Source organism: Ambystoma mexicanum, chromosome 4p, assembly GCF_040938575.1.
Source record: "Ambystoma mexicanum isolate Mex_15411 chromosome 4p, UKY_AmexF1_1, whole genome shotgun sequence".
Classification (NCBI taxonomy): Eukaryota; Metazoa; Chordata; class Amphibia; order Caudata; family Ambystomatidae; genus Ambystoma; species Ambystoma mexicanum.
This window is the reverse complement of record NC_090927.1, coordinates 604,833,674-604,855,834: the sequence shown is the minus strand read 5'-3', so window position 1 is coordinate 604,855,834 and position 22,161 is coordinate 604,833,674. Positions and strand designations below refer to the sequence as shown.

At 49.0% G+C, this 22,161-nt stretch overlaps 1 protein-coding gene across 20 annotated transcripts in view; it reads left to right on the top strand.

Annotated features, from left to right (window-relative positions):
* The window catches only part of DST (dystonin), a 2,190,048-nt gene that overhangs the window by 1,254,044 nt on the left and 913,843 nt on the right, over positions 1 to 22,161 (top strand). For all 20 annotated transcript variants that reach the window (XM_069606170.1, XM_069606155.1, XM_069606164.1 and 17 more), the window contains one exon: positions 5,342 to 5,467. In XM_069606170.1, the coding sequence (XP_069462271.1) occupies positions 5,342 to 5,467 (126 nt within the window). The remainder of the gene's footprint in view (positions 1 to 5,341; positions 5,468 to 22,161) is intronic.

Below are 22,161 nucleotides of genomic sequence, written 5' to 3'. Positions count from 1 at the left end.
TTACATTTTTCTCTCTCTCTTTCTCTCTCTCTTTTTCTCTTTCTCTCTAAAATTGCTGTGAGGCATGATTTTATTTAGGTCAGAGAAAGAAAACATGCTCATTTCATCTTTCTTAGTATGTTGGTTGAGAGCTGTCTCAAATTTCACCCCATCTTGCTAAAATGTAGGAGAATGCAAAAACAAAGAGGTAATGGCTGTAAAGTTTAACATTAATATTAAACCTCTGCCAATTGCTCTTGGCAACCCTCCAGACCATCGTTCTTTACCTGCGAAGCCATTACATATAGGTGAAAGACCATATGCAAATCAGGCATGGCCCCAACCCCAAAGGGGGAGTCCAGCCCGAAATGCTAAGTCACATCCCTTCTGCACGAGACCACAAACATCCCCAGACATGTTTCGACCTTATTGGTAAATGTAGGAGGAAGCTTGCTGGGACTTTGCTCATCAGGCCAGCGCCCATTGGATAAAATATGGCATTTGTCAGGTGATTTGGGCAGGGCAAGAATCCATGGTCATTTCTCAGAGATATATACCTAGTGTTTCCAGGAGGCCTCACCTAGGGATGTGCCAGCTCAATACCATTAGCTCCAGGTTGCTGCTGAAACCCTTTCGGAGGTTCTACATGCAAAGCTTGATGAGTGGACGATCAAGAAAGATAAAAGGCAGGGGGAGACCTCCTCAAAGCCAATGACAATGACTCATCCAAAGTACCTCTCCAAGAAGGACTTGTCTCATTTTGTTTTAGTCTCTTTGCTGCAAATGAGGACTGAATTGATTGAATTTACTAATCATTATTATTTAAAAGATTAAAAGATAATGTGCATTAGTTTCAATATATTTCGTTTTTCAAAAAAGGAAAATCATCGGCTTTGAGAGGTTTTCAATTCACACCTGACACACTCAATCTTTGAAGAGAAAATAAGATTTGAAAATAAATTCAATTATATATTCCACACATCGCAGTTCTAATGAAAAATCTTCAAAGTGTTAAATGGATTCTGCACTTCATCACAGGGACAGGAAGCCCCATATCCAAACAGATTAGTAATCCTTTGTTAAAAAATATCATTCTGGGTAAGTCTCTCGTAAACAGGACTAATGTCTGGCAGAGGGACTCCCAGGACCCCCCTTGTTAATTTGCATATTTAAGTAACTTTGGGTTTCACCCTAAGTTACTAGGGGAATTCAGACATGGACCCCTTGCTCACTATTCTTAGAGAGGCACAGATCCACTCTACTGATGAGGTCCAACCAGACCGAAACACGTGTCTGGGGTTTTTGTTGGTACTCTTGTTCAGAGGAGAATTGCCTAGCATTTCGGTACTGGACTGCCCCAGGGCAGGACAAAGACTGATATGTTTGGGATATTTCTTCTCTGTGAAAGATAGTGAGCTAAAGACTCTGGGTATGTCTCTCGTAACCAGGACTAATGTCTGGCAGAGGGACTCCCAGGATCCCCCTTGTTAATTTGTGTATTCTTTTGTAGCCATATCTTGTTTGCTTATCCTTTCCTGGTCCTTCTTCTGTCGTGCTGGGTGGGGGAGGTCCTGGTTTGACTTTTGTCTTCAGCAGGAATCCTTTGTGAAGCCAGCCGAGGCTCCAGAGTGTCTGTGAGGACAGGAAGCAGGAGCGTATCCCGTAACTCTGCTGGTCTTTGTCTTCTGGCATGCCTGCCTGGAACCAGTTCCAACTGGGAGGCTGGATATCCTGAAATGACATCCAGCCCCCTCCTACCCCTAAAGTTTGAAAGTAGCAGGAGTGCTGATTGGCTGGGTTCCTGTATAAGAGGTGGGATTCCTGATGCACTGACAGTTGAACATTGGAATTGAAGATCTAAAGAAGAAGACGCCCAGAGACACCTGCAGCACCTTCAAGTGAGCGGAGAGACTGCTGCTGTCCTGACCCTGCTTTTTAATCAACAGGGTCTCTCCGAAGAGGATGACTTCCTCCCTTGGACTGGTGGGCGTCATCAGGCCTAAGATGACTTGCAATTTGAGCCATCCCATGACAACCTGCAACCTTCCCAGGCTGCACACCGCCAATACACTGGGACCTGCGACCATCCTGCAGTGCATCATCTTCCAATAACAAATCCTACTGAAACTTTTGTGGACTCCATCTGGACCTCCAGACGCAAGATTCCACTCCTCAAAGTCCCCTGACCAGAGTGCAGGAATGAGCAAGCGAGGCAAATCGACCAGGCAGCAACCGTTTTTCATTGGTGTCTGTGAAAAGGTGCCAAAACCACAGATCCAAGTTGGATCATGAAGAATCCTAAGCTGGGGGGTCCCCTCTCCTGACTGCTGCTGCAACAGAAAGAGTCCCTCCCTTCGTCACCATGACCAAGGAAGAGGCGACGAGGTCTGCAGCTGCTGCATCGTGAAGGCGCCCAGGTTCCACATCTTAATCACCCCTCACACACTGTGGGACTCATGGCAATACTTACCATGAGTCATTCTGTCCCTCCTTTGTTGTTGGAGTGCTGATTCCAGTGTTTTGGTGTTCATCTATACCCGTTCGCCCATGCCTAATCCTTGAGCACATTCAACAAACCTTCTACAAAGTCCCTGAATCCCTTTACCAACAGAGAAGCATTGTACTTACTTGTTACAGAAGAAATCCTCTGGAACTCTGACTTATCCACAGTTTGTGCGTATCCTGTTCTGCCTACAGCTGGCCACAGGATACCAGTGTCTCAGTAGAGGGGCGCACTCACGCCTTTGTAACTTTGTAAAACTTGGGGTTCCACCCTAAGTAGCCCAGGGTAATCTAGATGTGGACTCCTTGCTCACTGTGTCTTAGAGAGGCTCACATTCACCTCACTGATGAGGCCCGAATAGGCCGAAACATGTGTCTGTGGTTGCTAATGGTACTCATGTTTAGAGATTTGCCTAGCATTTAGGTGCTGGACTGCCCTTGTGGGTGGGACAAAGACTGATATGCAAATGGTTATTTCTCCTCTGTGAAGGGTCCAGTGAGCTAAAATGTGGTTGTAGACACTCTTGAGTGGAAGACATTCCATAGAACAGGGTATTTGACCCATGTACTTTCTCAATAGAGGAGCTACCACATGCCTTTGTAACTCACAGCATTGAACACGGCACCTGATTGCCTGCTGATGCCTTCATTAGGAGAGCCGTACACAACAAAACCTTTCCCAAAGGATCTCTGCTGACCTAATAAACATCACGACCGCCAGTCACGTGTTTTCTACTGTGAACAGACCGTCTATATAGGTGAATTAGGCTGTCCGTTTCCCTTCATTAATTCGAGAGTAACGTGGTGTATTTATTTATGCCTTTATGTTTTTTAAATCCATTTTTATAATTGCCTTTGTTATATCTCCATAGGGAGCCTGCAGAAGTGCATTGCTTCTTCTAAAATATGTCTGTATTGAACTCTCAGACCTCTCATTTGACCCAATCCTGCATTTGAGCTGTCTTTAAAGGCTACATAGTTGTGTTTGCAATGTTTGTCCTTGGAATGGTAATGTATATCATTTGGAGCCCAAGATTTGCTTTTTTGCTTTCCCTCCTCTAGCTCAACAGTTGAGGGTGTGTGGGTGGAGTTACCGGTCTTGATGTACTTATGTGTCTGAAGTCTGGTTGCTCTGTTCTGTATGGTGGCAAAACCAGGGAAAAAGCAGGCAGCACCGGGCACTCTGGCGTTCCTCTGCTCTGTTATGGTGATCTATTTGATCTTGGTGTAGAATGCTAAGGGCCCTAAAAAGAGGGCAGCAGGCAGCAACCTTGCAGGGCTCTTGCTTCCCACCCACCTTCTACAATCCTTCCACAAAACCCCTGTTCAATCTCCTGGATGAGAAAGGCATTATGCAAAGCAATTATGCTGACAACACGCAAGTCCGTCGTCCCATCTCAGGTGATTATGCCACAGATGTTGCTTTGATCAACCAAACATATACACTTATCCAAAGCTAGATGGTGCACAGTTCTCTGGCGTTGAATGATGCAACGACAGAGCTGCTTCTAGTGGGGACCTCTTCCCGCTTGAATAAAATGGCCTTGATTACAACAAATTCGATTTTGCTGGTACTTGTATTGGGGTATCTCATAAAGCTAATACTATGGGGGTATACTTAGATGCACATTTGACTAGTAAGCATTGTCTCTAGTTGTTCATATTACCTTAGACTGTTTGGACAGATTTGTCCTTTTCTATCTAAGCAGAGTTGTCCTGTGTTTGCTCAAGCAATTATTGGCTTAAAACATGACTATGGTTGTAGCCTGCTGCATGGAGTCGGTCAAGAAAATCTAACCAGACTGCAGACCATACAAAATGGAGCTGGTCGAATCATACCGGGTCTGGCTCTTAAGGACCATGTCTTGGAGGCACGACAAACACTCCGTTGGCTCCCGGTTAGATCTTGTATCCCCTTTAGAACTCTAGTTATAGCCCATAAATATCTCTATGGTGCCAGCCAGAGTATCTGAAGGATAGGGTGTGCTGGTTATCAAAACACTGGAGTCTGAGGCCGAACAGTTCCTGTCTGTTGCTTGCTCCCTGCTATAGTTTGCAGCGGGTTGGCCACTTGGCCTTTGATCACGCAGCCCCGGCTCTCTGGAATAAACTACCTCCTGACTTAAAATGTACTAAATTGCTGGACCAGTTCAAACGTTTGTTAAAAACACACCTTGGTTCTGTCCTCCTCTGGCTGTTTTAATTCCTCTTGATTATATATGTGTCCTACCATTACTGGATCATGTCCTTTGTGTTTATGTGCGCCCCTATGCTTCTGGGCCTTTGGGCGTGTTACAAATACATAAAATAAAAGTAAAATGTGCACCCACTGCTCGCATTTCTCCCAGCTTGAAAGATTAATATAAATGGATCTGAAAGTGAGTGTGCAGTGCCTACATAAAACATATGAGTTGTTTATGAGTTCAGCATCTGTAGTTTCTTAAAGCCGGACAGTAATAGAGGTGACCACAATGGGGACTCAGGGCACTTGGACCGGCACTGCTTCTTTTGCCTGTTGTTGAGGGACCCTTCAGAGGAGCTGGAGGATTTACAATGCATCATGCTAGCATCTACTTTACAGTCCCGCCCCCCTGCCTTTTCCTTCATAAACCAGCTCAGGTCACAGGGAGAAAGCGTATAGGATACAGTATGGGGCACCATGACTAATCATACATTTGGAGATTGTAATGTTTGCTATGTTTTATGCTGTTATTAATTATGGCAATAGTTTTAAGCACAGATCAGAATCCAGTTAAGCACTGAAGGTACTCTCCAAATGGTTTAGCCAGAATTAGCATGTGTAGATATTTCTTTTATGTAAAGTCGGTGTTTTAAAAGACGACTCTCCTGTTCCCACTAGTTTTTCAATGATGCCAAAGAAGCTATGGATTATTTAAAGCATCTGAAGGACGCCGTGCTCCGGAAGTACAGCTGTGACAAGTCCAGCAGCCTGCATAAACTGGAAGTCCTCCTGCAGGAGTCCATGGTAAGTGTGCAGCCCATACTGGAGCCTCTAATTGGGATCCCGGCCTTTTGAGGAGTTGAAGGCAGCCCTGAGCATATTTCACATCCTTCAAAGGGAGATAGTGCTTGGTGATGGGTGGGTCTCTCGATGCACTCAGATTGACGAGGTATGCAGAGTGAGGGAGTGCATGGGAGCTAGTGGGAGGGTGGCAGAGGGCGTGTAAGAGATAGAGGGAGTGAGGGAAGGCCAGCATACGCGTGTCAGAAGTATCTTAATCTAAATGAACTTGATATATGACGTTACAAAAGTGATTCAGGTTTCAAATTCAGAAACATTATTTTGCAACATTTGTGACTATGGAAAGTTATTGGTATATTTATCGCAACTTCTTCATTTAAAACTGCGACATCTGCCCAAAGAGTCGTTGGTCAGTTTGGGATCCAGGTTCAGGCTTAAATGCTTGTCTATAAACTTTTAGAAGTTCTCACGGGATCCACTTGAGCTCCATCAAGAGCAGTCAAGGCTAGCCATATCCGTAACCATGTTTTATGTAATGTCATATATGTAACATGTGATATGATTAGCACTATTGCCTTTGAAGTTGCCACTCAGACATTAAACGCATATTACAAAATCACTATTGAAATTACATTAAACAAATATCTATGATGATATGAAATTGTTGTGTGTCACATTGGGAAGATTATCAATTGTGCTCTGTCACTGGAACCCCAATTCACCACCATTAGTGAAACTGTTTCTAAGCATTTGTGGATGCTGGAAACACTGTTCCCTTTCCTTGCTTATCCCCCAGAAAGTCAGCGTGATGGAGGCTCATTTTGCTTGTCCGTGCAGAATGTACATTAGCCTACCAAAACACCTACTCATTGGCCTACAGTGACTGCTTCTCTCTAAAAATCAAGTCAGAAAAATCAAGAGTCAAGCAAAAAGTGCTGGGGAACTCACAGGTGGAGAGAATATCATACAAAGATGGAAATCGACTCTAACACCACCCGACCTCACTCAACTAAAACAAAATACCTTTTGTCCGAAATCTGGCAGATGAAGCACAGTGAGATAAAACCATTTGCCTAGGATCAAAACACTCTAGTTACGAGGTGAAGCTAGGCTTTGGATCCATTCAGCACTTTAGACACTTATCCTCTTAGCTCTAGCCGATACACATATGTGTTAATGTACTGATGGGAAAGGCCATAAATCACATTGTAAATTGACCTGCCGAATATATACATCTTTATTATTCAGGAAGAGCATAGGTGTAGCTATGTTAACCCCACCTTGAATGAAAAAACTACACGTACCAGAGTACAAAGTAATGTCAGCCTAAAAAGTACTCTCTTGTTTTGAATGTGTACTTTCAAGAGTTAAATACACACAGTAACAAAAGACAAAACAGCTGTTTTCAATCATTGCAGATTATTATTAGTGATGTGAACAATATATGAGTGTAGGAATCAAGACCCGGACCAGGTTTGGGTTGCTGAAATTATACTTTATTCATGTGATTTTAAACTAATCAGTCTTCCAGGTACAGGATTTAAACCCTCCTAAGTCTCCTTGTTGTCCGGATAGGCCCACCAGTTGTTCCTTCTCTCCTCGTCCTCTTTGTATGACTAGGAAAATCAACAACAAACGCTGGATTAGTTCCCGGGCTTTTATATGATGTGAGTGACTTGCTTCCCCCCCAATGGAAAGCTTCCCTGTCAATCAGACTTCTCATTGGCTGGTATTTCCATGTCCCGCCTCCTTTAAAGGCTGCCGTGGTTTCCCAGAGTGGCTGATTCTGCTGCCTGCCAGAAGAGTCCCGCTCCCAGGCAACTCCATCCCGTGAGTCCCTCCCCCCTTTTGAAGTCTCTCCCTCTCGCCATGTGTGTTTGTTTCTGTGGCCGTTCCAGAGCGGCCCGCCCCGCAGAGCAAGCCGTCTCTCCCTTCTCTCCCTTCCTGGTGGGGAGAGACGCTCGGCGGGCCGTGTGGGCCGGCTCTCCGTGACTGCCCGTGTTTCCTGCGCGTTCGCCGTCACCAACCCGGCTCCCGGGCTGCAAGCCACGGCGTTACCCTTGGCGGGTTCAGGTAAGGCTGGGCGAGAGGGGGCCGCTCTTTTCATGTCGCGGCCCGTTGCCGCGATCCTGTAGAGTCCCGGGGAGAACGGGTGGGACGGGGCTGTGTTTTCTGTCTCGCGGCCCATTGCTGCGATCCCGCGGAGTCCCGCTACCCCTCCCGGCACCCCCTCCACTCCGGGCCCCTTCTCACATCTCCCCATCACAAACCCTGGCCGATCGGGCAAGGGAGCATTCCGGGACAGATAGTCAGCCACCAACTGGAAACCCGCAGGTCTGTGTAAGGTAAGGAAATCGAACGGTTGAAGAGACAGGAACCATCTGAGTACCCGCTGGTTGGTATCTTTATGTCTTGCGAGCCACTGTAAGGGGGCATGGTCGGTATACAACGTAAAGCAGCGACCCAAGAGATAATACCTGAGGATCTCTACCGCCCATTTGATGGCCAAACACTCCTTCTCAATAGTGGAATAGGCCTCCTCGTGAGGTACGAGCTTCCTGCTCATGAAACAGACGGGTTGAAGTTCGCCCCCTTGTTCCTGTGAAAGAACTGCTCCCAGCCCCTGATTCGACGCGTCCGTCTGAAGAAAAAATTGTCTATGGAAGTCGGGGCACCGAAGTATTGGATTTGAGGTGATCCTCTGCTTTAGGACATCGATAGCTTCCAAAGCAGCGGTGTTCTTGGTCAAATCGGGAGACCCTTTGTTCCTTAAAGCGTCAGTTAGTGGAGCTGCCACCGAGGAGAAATCTGGGATAAATCTACGGTAGTAGCCTATGAAACCCAAAAAGGCACGGATCTGTTTCTTCGTGGATGGAGTAGGAATCTCGTGGATGGCCTGGATTTTCGAGAATTGCGGTCGTATCGTGCCTCCGCCTACCAAGTGTCCCAGATATTTTGTCTCGTGTGCCCCTATCACTGTTTTCTTCGGATTAATGTTTAGGCCTGCCTTAAACAACTCAGACACCACCTGTTCCAAGTGGCGTACATCTGTCCAGGTCGTGCTATACACGACGATGTCGTCTAAGTAAGCCGCAGCATAATTCTCATGGGGACGTAGTATGACATCCATCAGTCTCTGGAAGGTGTCTGGTGCACCGTGTAGCCCAAATGGCAAAACCTTGTATTGGTATAGACCTTGGGGAGTGGTAAAGGCAGTCTTTTCCCGGTCCCTAGATTTCAAGGGAATCTGCCAATAACCCTTAGTTAGGTCAAGCGTGCTTAGGAAGTTGGCAGATCCTAGCCTTTCCAACAGCTCGTCCATTCGTGGCATAGGATATGCTTCATAATTGGAGATCGTATTTAATTGTCGGTAGTCCATACAAAATCTAATAGTATCATCGGGCTTTGGTACCAACACTATCGGGGATGACCATGGGCTGGTTGAGGGTTCAATTATATCCATACGGAGCATCTTTTCTACTTCGTTTCGGATAACCATTCTTCGTGCTTCTGGAATACGATAGGGTCTTAGTCTAACAATCTGTCCGGGATCGGTTTTGATCTCGTGTTCGATTAAATTGGTCCTCCCTGGTAAGGCCGAGAACGCTTCTCCAAAGGGAGACAGTCTGGTCAAAAGTTCTGACTTCATGGAAGGAGTCAAGATGGTTCCCCATTGCACGTCTTCTAGCTTGCCCGGTTCATGATTCATGTTTTGTTCTGAGGTATCCTCACCGGCATCCATTGTGGCTACCAATACAGGCGCGTTCCATGCTTTTAGCAGGTTCACATGGTATACTTTGTCTGGTGTGGCACGATCGGGTTGGTGGATCCGATACGTCACAGGGCTGAGTACCTCCTTAACTTCATAAGGACCTCTCCATCTGGCCAATAGCTTGTTAGTACTGGTGGGTAGTAGGATTAGTACTTGGTCTCCCATTCGGAAAGTTCTCATCCGACTTCCTTTGTTATAGTTTTTCTCCTGGTTTGTCTGTGCGTGTCCCAGATTCGTCTCGGCCATCGAGCGGAGTGCTGTCAAATGTTCCTTCAACTCTTCGTGTACTCTGTTAAAGAGATCTCATCCGAAGTCTCCCATTCTTCTTTTACGAGGTCCAAGATGGTTCGGGGTTGTCTTCCGAAAAGGAGCTCGAATGGAGAAAAACCGGTAGACGACTGTGGGGTGTCGCGTAATACCATCAAGACCAAGGGCAATATGCGGTCCCAGTTCTTCCCATCGGACCCGGTCACTCTCCGTATCATTTTCTTGATCGTTTTGTTGTACCTTTCGACAAGGCCATCGGTCTGGGGATGGTATACCGAGGTGCGTAACTGATGTATCTGCAGTCTTTCGCATACCTGCCGAAGTAAGGTGGACATAAAATTGGTCCCTTGGTCTGTGATAACTTCCGAGGGTAAGCCCACTCTTGCGAAGAAGGGAATGAGCTGGTCGCATAGTTGTCGGGCTGATGTTCCCTTCAAGGGAAAAGCCTCTGGATACCGCGTAGCATAGTCAACAATGACTAGTAGATACTTGTATCCACGGGATGCGGGTTCTATTGGTCCAACGATGTTTATGCCTATCCGCTGGAAAGGAACGTTAATAAGGGGCATTTTCTGCAAAGGGGCTTTTGCTGGTAAGACGCCACTTGTTAGCTGGCAAGTGGGACACGCCTTACAGAACTGGGATACTTCACCGTATATGCCTGGCCAGTAGAACCGTCTCAGTATGTTCTGCTGCGTTTTCAGGGAGGCCATATGTCCGCCGCAGGGGTGGTTGTGTGCCAGTTGCATTATGACCATTCTATGGGGTTTTGGTAATATCAATTGTTCCTTTACAGTCCCATCGTCCGCCTTATATTTTCTGTACAATAGTCCATGACGGAACAGGAAGCCAGGTCCTTTTGTTACGTCTGGATCTTTCTCATTGGCCGCTCTCTCACGGGCTACCCGAAGGGTGGGATCAGTTAGGGTTTCCCCCCTTAGGGAGTCCTCATGATCCTCGGGTTGCCAGTTAATGGGTAGGGTCATGTAACTGGCTTGGCACCACTCTAGTCTATTCCGTCTTTTATGTCCGGGGGGGTTTCTAGAGTCACCTATGTTCGAGGTTCTGTTGCTCTTCGCTCTTTCTTTATCCAGTGCTTTACTAAAGTGGGGTAGGTCAGTTCCCAGGACCACTGGGGTGGGTAGTGTAGGAAGGACGGCAGCCTTTAATTGAGTGGTTTCATGGTTCACCTCTATCTGTACCTCTCTCATCGGGTATGTTTTAATGTCCCCATGTATACACTTTATCGGTATAGAAATGTTAGGTAAATTAGGGTTATTACTCACGGTGGGAGATATGGCTGTTTGTCGACTTCCGCTATCCAGCAGCGCCCGGGTCGGTCGTCCATCCACTCTTATATCCACGATGTATGGGCCAGGGTTACGTATTTCCGGGTGTGGCTTCATGTAGCCAATTTCCATAGGTTCTGTGGTCTTCCTTCTGGGGCAAAACCGGGCAATGTGACCTCATTCACCACACTCAAAGCACTGGGGTTGTCGAACTCCCGGGATTATGGGTGGCTGTCTCTCCTCGTATCCAGTCTTCCTTTCTTCTAGTTTCCTGGAGACCTCCTCCGGTTGCCTCCATCTGGTGTGTGCCACTTTTGGGCCTTTTTGTATCTGATGTTCAAAGTTCGGCGACGTCATCCTTCCTGGTATACTTGTTGAGGGGAAGCGACTGTACCCGGCCTTTTGATAAGCCGATGCAATGTCCACGGCTTCCGCCAATATAGGCCTGTGGTGTTGCCTAAACCATCTTTGCATTGGGCTCGGCAAGGCTTCTATGAACTGTTCCAGGATTATTTTATCTAGGAGGGGTTGGTTGGCTGGTGTAGGGGATTGCATCCACTTCTCCGTCAGATCTTTAATGCGGTAATATAACTGCCTGGGACTCTCTCCGTTTCTTAACTTGGTGTCCCTTAGCTGAAGGCGATAGGCCTCCTCATCCAGGCCTAGACGGTCCAGTACAGCTGCTTTAATTTCCCCATATGGAGTGTTACCATTGGGGTTCACAGCCTGATATGCACCCTGCATTACCCCAGATAACAAGGGAGCCACATACTGTCCCCAGCGTTCAGGCGGCCATTGCGCATTTCTTGCAATCCTCTCAAAACTTGTGAAGAAAAAGGCTGGATCCTCTCCCTCCTTATACTTCTGGAGCAGGGTGGACGGCACCATGGGTTGGTTCCTCGTGCTGGTTACTGCATCTGTGAGCCTGATAATGTTCTCATGTTGTTTGTCCTGGGCCGTGGTCTGTAGGGTGCCCTGTAACTGGATGGCTTGCTGGAACGCCTGGCGATCAGCCACTGCCTGTTGTGTTTGCAGCTGTATTAATTGCTGCAACTGCTGTTGGCCATCCGTCAGGGTTTTAATTAGGGTCTCCATCGTGTTGTCGCTAATCCCACCTTCGTCGCCAATGTAGGAATCAAGACCCGGACCAGGTTTGGGTTGCTGAAATTATACTTTATTCATGTGATTTTAAACTAATGAAAATATAGTCCATGAGCTCCTTGAGAGTTACTCCACTCTTAGGCAGTCTTCCAGGTACAGGATTTAAACCCTCCTAAGTCTCCTTGTTGTCCGGATAGGCCCACCAGTTGTTCCTTCTCTCCTCGTCCTCTTCGTATGACTAGGAAAATCAACAACAAACGCTGGATTAGTTCCCGGGCTTTTATATGATGTGAGTGACTTGCTTCCCCCCCAATGGAAAGCTTCCCTGTCAATCAGACTTCTCATTGGCTGGTATTGCCATGTCCCGCCTCCTTTAAAGGCTGCCGTGGTTTCCCAGAGTGGCTGATTCTGCTGCCTGCCAGAAGAGTCCCGCTCCCAGGCAACTCCATCCCGTGAGTCCCTCCCCCCTTTTGAAGTCTCTCCCTCTCGCCATGTGTGTTTGTTTCTGTGGCCGTTCCAGAGCGGCCCGCCCCGCCGAGCAAGCCGTCTCTCCCTTCTCTCCCTTCCTGGTGGGGAGAGACGCTCGGCGGCCCGTGTGGGCCGGCTCTCCGTGACTGCCCGTGTTTCCTGCGGGTTCGCCGTCACCAACCCGGCTCCCGGGCTGCAAGCCACGGCGTTACCCTTGGCGGGTTCAGGTAAGGCTGGGCGAGAGGGGGCCGCTCTTTTCATGTCGCGGCCCGTTGCCGCGATCCTGTAGAGTCCCGGGGAGAACGGGTGGGACGGGGCTGCGTTTTGTGTCTCGCGGCCCATTGCCGCGATCCCGCAGAGTCCCGCTACCCCTCCCGGCACCCCCTCCACTCCGGGCCCCTTCTCACATCGAGGTTCCACAAAAAGCCAACCCATTTTTGTGTCATTGAAATCAACTATGCTTAAAACTCAGCAGATAAAATCAAAAAGCGCTTAGTACTGTCACACTTGTAGCCATCTTATTAAACTATATATATATATATATATATATATATATATAATTTCTGAGGCTTGTGGGATCTGCTTAGATCACATGCTGTGCATAGGCCGACATCTAGTGGAAGCTGCAGAGTATTACAGTTTGTTTTTCGAAACTCGAAAATGGGCGTCGACACAGGGCGTGCCAGTAATACTATCCCTAGTGTGACGTCCACTGTACCCAAGATCCCTCACGTGTCTAGGATCCTCAGATAGTTTTTTTCCGCCATACTGGTCGGAAGCATTTTGCGGAGTCCCCTGGCCTTAGCCATACTTTTGCTAAAAATTTAAAATAATAATCTATTGACATCCTTCCCCACCCCAATGTCGAACTTCGACACTCGACGCCGGCTGGAGAAGAAATCGACCATCGGCTGCTGCACGACGGATTTGGGCCTCGGAAGGCCTCTGGCCTCGGCCCTGCAAGTAGGGAGAGTGGGGGGGGTGGTACATACTCTACACTCTTGGTATATAGGTACACCTTATACATTTCCTACACTTAACAGCCCGCTGCCTCAAGGTGCGTATAGAGGGTACCCCTTTTCAATTCTGCCCCAAGTGCAATCGCAAATACCCTTGGGTCGACAGGCACGCCACGTGCAATCTCTGCTTGCCGAGGGACCACCCCGAAGCGAACTGCAGAGCGTGTAGTAGGTTTAAACCTAAGACACTTAAGGACCGTTCGACGAAGTGTTGGGCCCACCACGCCAGGCAGGCGGCCATGGCAGTGGAGGGCGCCTTCAGCGACGGCAGCGACGCCGTACTTTCGGACGGCGAGGGCATTACGGCGTCGAAAGACAGCCGAGCGCAGGTCCCCGACCTCGGAAGGTCGTCCGGCAGGGCGGCTATGGGGAAGACCCCCGGCGACACAAGTGCTTCACATACTACACACACTAAACACACTAAGTCCAACCGAGACTCGACGACGTTGAGTTCTCGGAAAGAGGCACAAACAGAACAGTCCGATTTGGTGTCCTCTGGGCGCTCTCGATCAAGATCGCAGCGTGACTCCAGGCAATCATCCACTCTTGCCAAGAGTGCCTCGCTCCCTAGGCTAACAGAAGTTCGATCGTCGGAAGACAAAGACGACTTCCACCCCCAGGCCGCGCTCCAGGAGTCGGATCCCGCAGTTAAAATCAGCGAGACCCCACGCTCGAAGGACAGGGACACCACCCCCGATCCTCGATGCCAGGCGTCGAAAACCTCCGGAGCCACTAAAGGACAGGGAAAACATGTTTCCACTCACGGGGAGGGGGGAAAACAGCAGAGGAAACAACCTTTACACTCTTCCAAACCTGTGAAACACACCTCTCCCCCTAGACAGACAGACAAAACCAGGTCTGCTGATATGTCTAAAACCAGCAAAGCTACTCAAGATAAATCCCATAGACTTGCTGAGAGAGTCATTCCCAGTTCCAAAAAATGGTCCAGTGAAGACATAGATAGGGTCATGTCAAGAATGTCTTCTTTGGCTGATTTTTATGATAAAAATCCAGAACATTTCCTCTCGTATGATCCACGACACCCTCAGGCTCTAAGGATCCTATCCCCCCCGAGTAAAAAGCCCCGGTTTGAAACACCGATGAGGTCAGAACCCTTCGAGGTACAACCATACGCAAGACCATACTCACTGTATCAAGGAGAGGCTTCCTTTGGTGAGGACCAAGAATTTGGTATGGTAGAAGAGCAAACCGGGACGGGCTACTATGGGGATGATGAGGACCAGGAAGAGGAAGAGGAGGACCCGGAAACATACAGAGTAGATTCCCCGGTAGAGAACGAAGCCCCGGTTACCGACTCCCCGGTCAATAACCAACCCCTCCTAAACGAGGTTCTCACACGCGCAGCAGAACATTTCCACATTGACACCCACGGTGTCCAGAAGGAGAGGGACTTCGCAGAAGAGTTAGTGGGAGAAAGGAGGACTGTTGCCCAGACCATCCCTATCCTTAAGTCCATTCAGCGGAGAATAGATCCGTCCCTGGTGAAACCGAACCTCACCAGAGCAGTCAATCCCAGGGTTGAAAAACTTTTCAGGGCGGCCCAGTCTGACCCTCTCTATATAAGAGGACATCTGAAGCCAGACTCCCTAGTTGTCACCAACACTCGTAAGAGGGCTGGGACACCCTTGTCATCGTCCGAAGCTCCTCCCGACAAGGAGAGCAAAAGACTATACGGTTTCGGCAGGAAAGTAGCCTCAACGTCCGCCTATCAAGCAAGGATTGCAAACTCCACCACCCTGTTGGCCAGCTACAACTGCCATCAGTGGGAAGAAGTGGCGGCACTCATAGCCTCTGCTCCTGAACCTTTAAAGGGCCAGTTAGCTCGGATTTCCGCAGAGGGTAGAGCCGTGTCTGGTTGCAATTTGAAAGCAACCTTCGACGCCGCGGACAACGCAGGCAGATTGATAGCGGAAGGCACTGTTATCAAAAGACATGCGTGGTTACGGCAGTCTGGTTTTAAGGCAGAAACCCAGGCATCATTGTTGGACAAACCGGTGGAAACCGATCTGTTGTTTGGTAAGGCAGTCGAAGACGCACTGAAGAATGCCAAGGACGAATACGAAACACTCAAGTCCCTTGGCCAGTTAACCAATAAACCCCCTAACCAGAGAGGGAATAGTAATTTTCGTCGCCCACACGGCCAAAATTCCCAGAGAGGATCTACCTATTCCCAGGGGCAGGGTACACAGTGGAACAACTACCAACAGTCTACCCAGGGTTACGGCAGGGGTAATAGGAGAGGTTGTGGTAAAGGCAGAGGCAGCCCCAACAAGGGAGGCGGCACGCCTCCACCAAAGCAGTGACGCTCAGTTCAGGATCCCTTCTCACGCAACCCCAGTAGGGGGACGCATTTCCAACTTCACCCAGGCTTGGGAAGGGATCACATCAGACAGATGGGTGCTGTCAACAGTATCCACAGGATATTGTATAGAACAACTGCAGCGTCCCCGGAACCATCCTCCACGACAAAGAGTACACACTTTAGAACATCAGAAGATTCTCCTCGAGGAGATCACCATTCTGCTAGAAAAGGACGCAATAGAACTCGTCCCGGGACACCAGGTAAACAAGGGTATTTATTCAACTTACTTCCTTGTGCCAAAGAAAGATTTGACAATGCGCCCAGTATTGGACTTACGGCCTGCCAACAAGTATGTCAAACCCCAAAAATTTCATATGACCACGCTACAAGAGGTAATCCCCCTCCTAAAAAAGGGGGATTACATGGCAACCTTGGATATGAAAGATGCTTATTTTCATATTTCCATGTTCCCAGCGCACAGAAAGTATTTGCGCTTCAAGGTGGACAGTCGACACTACCAATTCAAGGTACTGCCCTTCGGGATAGCTTCAGCACCAAGGGTATTCACCAAGGTACTGGCGGTGGCGGCTGCACACCTACGCAGGGAGGCAATCCTAGTGTACCCTTATCTGGACGACTGGCTCATAACGGGGGAAACCCCAGGAATTTGCAGGACAAACATTCAAAGGACTATCGACCTCCTTCACGAGTTAGGCTTCTCAATCAACGAGAAAAAGTCAAGCCTAGTGCCAAGCAGCTCAAAACAATTCCTAGGAGCAATCCTAGATACCCAAGAGGGGTTGACCTTTCCTTCAGAAGAAAGAATTCGGAATATACTACTGCAAATTCCGCATTATCAGTCCGGTCAACAAATAACGGTACGCAAAGCAATGCGTTTACTGGGCATGATGGCGTCATGTATTTACCTGGTCCCCCACGCGCGCCTGCGCATGCGTCCCATGCAGGAATGGTTGGCGAAACAGTGGTCTCAGGCAAGTGGTCAGTGGGACGATCTAGTGGTCGTTTCACCAACACTGGTGCAAAGCCTTCACTGGTGGACAAGAGAGAATCTCGCACAGGGGAAACCCTTTTACGATCCCGAGGTACAGGCAATAGTCACTACAGATGCATGCCTGACGGGGTGGGGAGTTCACCATCTCCACCACACAGCTCAGGGTCTCTGGTCTCACTCAGTGGCCAAGAACCACATAAACCTGCTAGAGCTTCTGGCAGTATTCAGAGCGCTTCAGGCGTTCGAGCCCCACCTACTAAACCTGTCAGTGCAAATCCGAACGGACAGCACAACAGCCATGTTCTACCTGAACAAGCAAGGAGGGACTCGCTCGCCAAATCTGTCCAAGCTTGCCCAGAAAATCTGGATATGGGCACTCAGACGGAACATCTTCCTGTCATCACAACATGTTCCAGGGGAGCTCAATTCCCTAGCGGATGCTCTGAGCAGAGACTCCCTCCCAGAGGAACACGAATGGGTTATACACAGAGAGGTCGTAGAAGATATCTTCTCTCAGTGGGGTTTCCCCCATTATAGACTTATTCGCCACAAGTGAAAACAGACAATGCCCAGGATTTGCATCCAGGTTCCCCCAACCAGACTCTCAGGGGAACGCCCTGTGGATGAACTGGTCAGGGATGTTTGCGTACGCTTTTCCACCAACTCCTCTCATCAGGAAAGTGGTGAACAAGATGAACAGAGAGTCGATGACGCTCGTCCTAGTTGCTCCCATGTGGGCAAGACAACCGTGGTTCCCACACCTACGCAGGATGGCGGTGTGCGAGCCCATCAAACTTCCAGCCTGGTACAACCTACTGTCCCAGCACCAAGGTCAAACAGTGTACCAGCAACCCAACTCAATGAACCTGGCAGCATGGCTCCTGAGGTCATAAAGTTTGGACATCTCAAGTTGCCACAGAGGTTTATGGACATCCTAAAGGAATCTAGGAAACCAAACACAAGGCACTGTTACTTTGACAAGTGGAAGAGGTTTGTTATCTGGTGCCAGAGTAGATCAATCAACCCAGTTGATTGCACTCCTTCCACTATTGTTACATACATGCTCCACCCGCTGGATGTAGGATTGGTTTTTAACTCACTGAAAGAACACCTGGCAGCCCTGTCAGCTTACACCACTTCCCATAGCAAGGTTTTGTGGTGGAAAGTACCAGTAGTTAAAGCCTTCATGGAAGGAGTAAAGAGACTTCAACCTCCTATTTCAAACCCACCACCAGGGTGGGACCTTAATGTGGTGCTAGCCAAGCTCATGGGCCCCCCTTTCGAACCCATGCATAAAAGCAGTCTCAAACACCTGACTTATAAAACGGCCTTCTTAGTAGCTATTACTTCTATAAGAAGGGTCAGTGAAATTCAGGCTCTGTCAGTGCAGGATCCCTTCTTTACTGTCCATAAAGACAAACTGGTTTTACGCACACACCCTAGGTTCTCACCTAAATTTATATCAAAATTCCATGTAAACCAGTCCATCGAGCTTCCGGCTTTCTTCCAGGACCCGCAAAGCTCGGCTGAGGTGAAACTACACACCCTAGATGTGCGTAGGGCGGTTCTCTACTATGTAAATAAAACGAGACCGCTAAGAAAAACAGATCAACTGTTTGTCTCCGTAGCTACAGGCAGAGAGGGGGATCGCGTCTCTAAAGGTGCCATCTCGAAGTGGATTATTAACTGTATCCAGCTGTGTTACTCACTCTCTGAAAGAACTCTGCCTTTCACACCAAGAGCCCACTCTACTAGAGGCATTGGGGCCACTCTGGCTTTCATTGCAAATGTACCCCTTGACAACATTTGCAAAGCAGCTACTTGGAGCTCTGTTCACACTTTTACTCAGCATTACTGCATTGACACCCATTGCAAGGCAGATACACAAGTGGGACAAGTGGTTCTAAGACACTTATTTGCTCATGACCCTTCTCACATCCCACCTCCTTCTTCAGGTACTGCTCGCTAATCTATGCACAGCATGTGATCTAAGCAGATCCCACAAGCCTCAGAAGGGATACATTAATCACCGTAATCGTATTTCTGATGCTTGTATCTGCTTAGATTCACATGCGACCCACCCTTCCTCCCCTCTGAGAGAAGGCGCATGATTGCTTGTAGTCTTACCTTTCTGTCTATCTGCTTGGATTATCTGTACTCACGCTACTCCTCATGCTACCTCATGTCAGAAAAAATACAATCTGAGGATCCTAGACGCGTGAGGGATCTTGGGTACAGTGGACGTCACACAAGGGATAGTATTACTGGCACGCCCTTTGTCGACGCCCATTTTCGAGTTTCGAAAAACAAACTGTAATTCTCCGCAGCTTCCACTAGATGTCGGCCTATGCACAGCATGTGAATCTAAGCAGTTACAAGCATCAGAAATACGATTACAGTGAGTAATGCATCATATATATATTTCTGAGGCTTGTGGAATCTGCTTAGATCACATGCTGTGCATAGGCCGACATCTAGTGGAAGCTGCGGAGTATTACAGTTTGTTTTTCGAAAGTCGAAAATGGGCGTCGACACAGGCGTGCCAGTAATACTATCCCTAGTGTGACGTCCACTGTACCCAAGATCCCTCACGCGTGTAGGATCCTCAGATTGTTTTTTTCCGCCATACTGGTCGGAAGCATCTTGCGGAGTTCCCTGGCCTTAGCCATACTTTTGCTGTTATTATAATTTTAATTCTTATTCATTCCCTTCCCCACCCCAACGTCGACCCTCAACCTCGACGACGGCTGGAGAAGTCATCGACCGTCGACTGCTGCACGACGGATCTGGGCCTCGGTAGGCCGCTGGCCTCGGCCCGGGCCTAGTAGGCCGCTGGCCTCGGCCCTTACAAGTAGGGAGAGTGGGGGGTGGTACATACTCTTCACTCTTGATATATAGTTACATTTATATATATTCCTACACTTAGCAGCCCGCTGCCTTAAGGTGCGTATGGAGGGTACCCCTTTTCAATTCTGCCCCAAGTGCAATCGCAAATACCCTTGGGTCGACAGGCACGCCACGTGCAATCTCTGCTTGCCGAGGGATCACCCCGAAGCGAACTGCAGAGCGTGTAGTAGGTTTAAACCTAAGACACTTAAGGACCGTTCGACAAAGCGTTGGGCCCACCACGCCAGGCAGGAGGCCATGGCAGCGGAGGGCGCCTTCAGCGATGGCAGCGACGCCGTACTTTCGGACGGCGAGGGCATTACGGCGTCGAAAGACAGCCGACGAGCGCAGGTCCCCGACCTCGGAAGGTCGTCCGGCAAGGCGGCTATGGGGAAGACCCCCGGCGACGCAAGCGCTACACACCTAACACACACTAAACACACTAAGACCAACCGGACCTCGACGACGTCGACTTCCCGGAAAGAGGCACAAAAAGAACGGTCCGACTCGGTGTCCTCTGGGCGCTCTCGATCGAGATCGCCTCACGACGCAAGGCAATCATCCACTCTTGCCAAGAGTGCCTCGCTACACACACTAACGGAAGTTCGATCGTCGGGAGACGAAGACGACTTCCACCCCCAGGCCGCGCTCCAAGATACCGAGACCGCGGTTAACACCAGTGAGGCCCCACGCCCGAAGCACACAGATACCTTTCCAGACCCTCGACGCCAGGCGTCGAAAGTCTCTGGGGCCCCCAAGGGACAGGGAAAACATTTTTCCACGCACGGAGAAGGGGGGAAACAGCGGAAAGCACAGCCTTCCACCCCTGTAAAGCCTAAGCAGACAAGCAAACACAAGTCTACCCTTGAAAATAAATCACCTGCTAAAGTAATACCCTGTTCCAGGGAATGGTCCAGTGAAGACATAGACAGGGTTATGTCTAGGATGTCTTCCTTAGCTGATTTTTATGATAAGAACCCAGAACACTTTCTTTCATATAACCCTCAAGGGGCCACACCCTCAGGCTCCTCCGATCCCATCCCGCTAAGTAAAAAGCCCCGGGTCGAAAGACCTGAACCCTTCGAGGTTCAGCCTTACTCCACTTCATATTCTACTCCACTCCCCAGTTACCAGGGACAAGTTTTCCCTAGAGAGGACCAGGAGTTGGACATGATGGAAGAACAAACCGGGACAGATTACTATGCGGAGGATGAGGACTTGGAGGAGGGAGAAGATGAGCAGGAAATTTACAGAGTAGATTCCCCAGTACAAAGCGAAGCCCCAGTTACTGACTCTCCAGTTGATAACCAGCCCCTCCTTAACGAGGTTCTCGCCCGAGCAGCGGAACACTTCCACATCGACACCCACGGTGTACAGGAGGAAAGGGACTTCGCGGAGGAGTTTGTAGGAGAGAGAAGACCAGTCGCTCAGACCATCCCTATCCTCAAATCCATCCAACGAAGAATAGATCCTTCCCTGGTGAATCCGAACCTCACCAGAGCTGTCAACCCCAGAATTGAAAAGATTTTCCGGGCAGCCCAGTCTGACCCTCTGTATATAAGGGGACATCTTAAACCAGATTCCCTAGTGGTTACCAACACTAGAAAAAGGGCTGGCACGCCCTTATCTTCATCAGAAGCTCCTCCCGACAAGGAGAGCAAAAAACTTTACGGGTTTGGCAGGAAGGTAGCCTCAACGTCCGCCTACCAAGCAAGGATTGCGAATTCCACCACCCTGTTGGCTAGTTACAATTGCCATCAATGGGAAGAGGTCGCGGCGCTCATTGCCTCTGCTCCAGAACCATTAAAGGGCCAGCTGGCTCGGATCTCGGCAGAAGGGAGAGCCGTGTCTGGTTGCATTTTAAAAGCAACTTTCGACGCCGCTGACAACGCAGGGAGATTGATAGCAGAAGGTACTGTTATCAAAAGACATGCGTGGTTACGGCAGTCGGGATTCAAGACAGAAACCCAGGCTTCTTTAATAGACAAGCCAGTGGAACCCGACCTATTGTTTGGGAAAGCGGTCGAAGACGCACTTAAAAATGCCAAAGATGAATATGAGACTCTCAAATCCCTTGGCCAGCTTACCAACAAACCCCCTAACCAGAGGGGGAACAGTAATTTTCGTCGCCCACGCGGACAAAATTCACAAAGAGGCAACTATGCCCAGGGACAGGGTACACAATGGAATAACAACCAGCAGTCTATCCAGAGTTACGGCAGGGGTAACAAGAGAGGTCGTGGAAGAGGCAGAGGCAGCCCCAACAAGGGAGGTGGCACGCCTCCACCAAAACAGTGACGCTCAGTTCAGGGTCCCTTGCCACGCAACCCCAGTAGGGGGACGCATTTCCACCTTCACCCAGGCTTGGGAAGGGATCACCTCAGACAGATGGGTGCTGTCAACAGTATCCGCAGGATATTGTATAGAACTACTGCAGCGTCCCCGGAACCATCCTCCACGACAAAGAGTGCACTCCCTAGAGCATCAAAGGATCCTTCTCGAGGAGATCGCCATTCTGCTAGAAAAGGACGCGATAGAACTCGTCCCAGGACACCAGGTA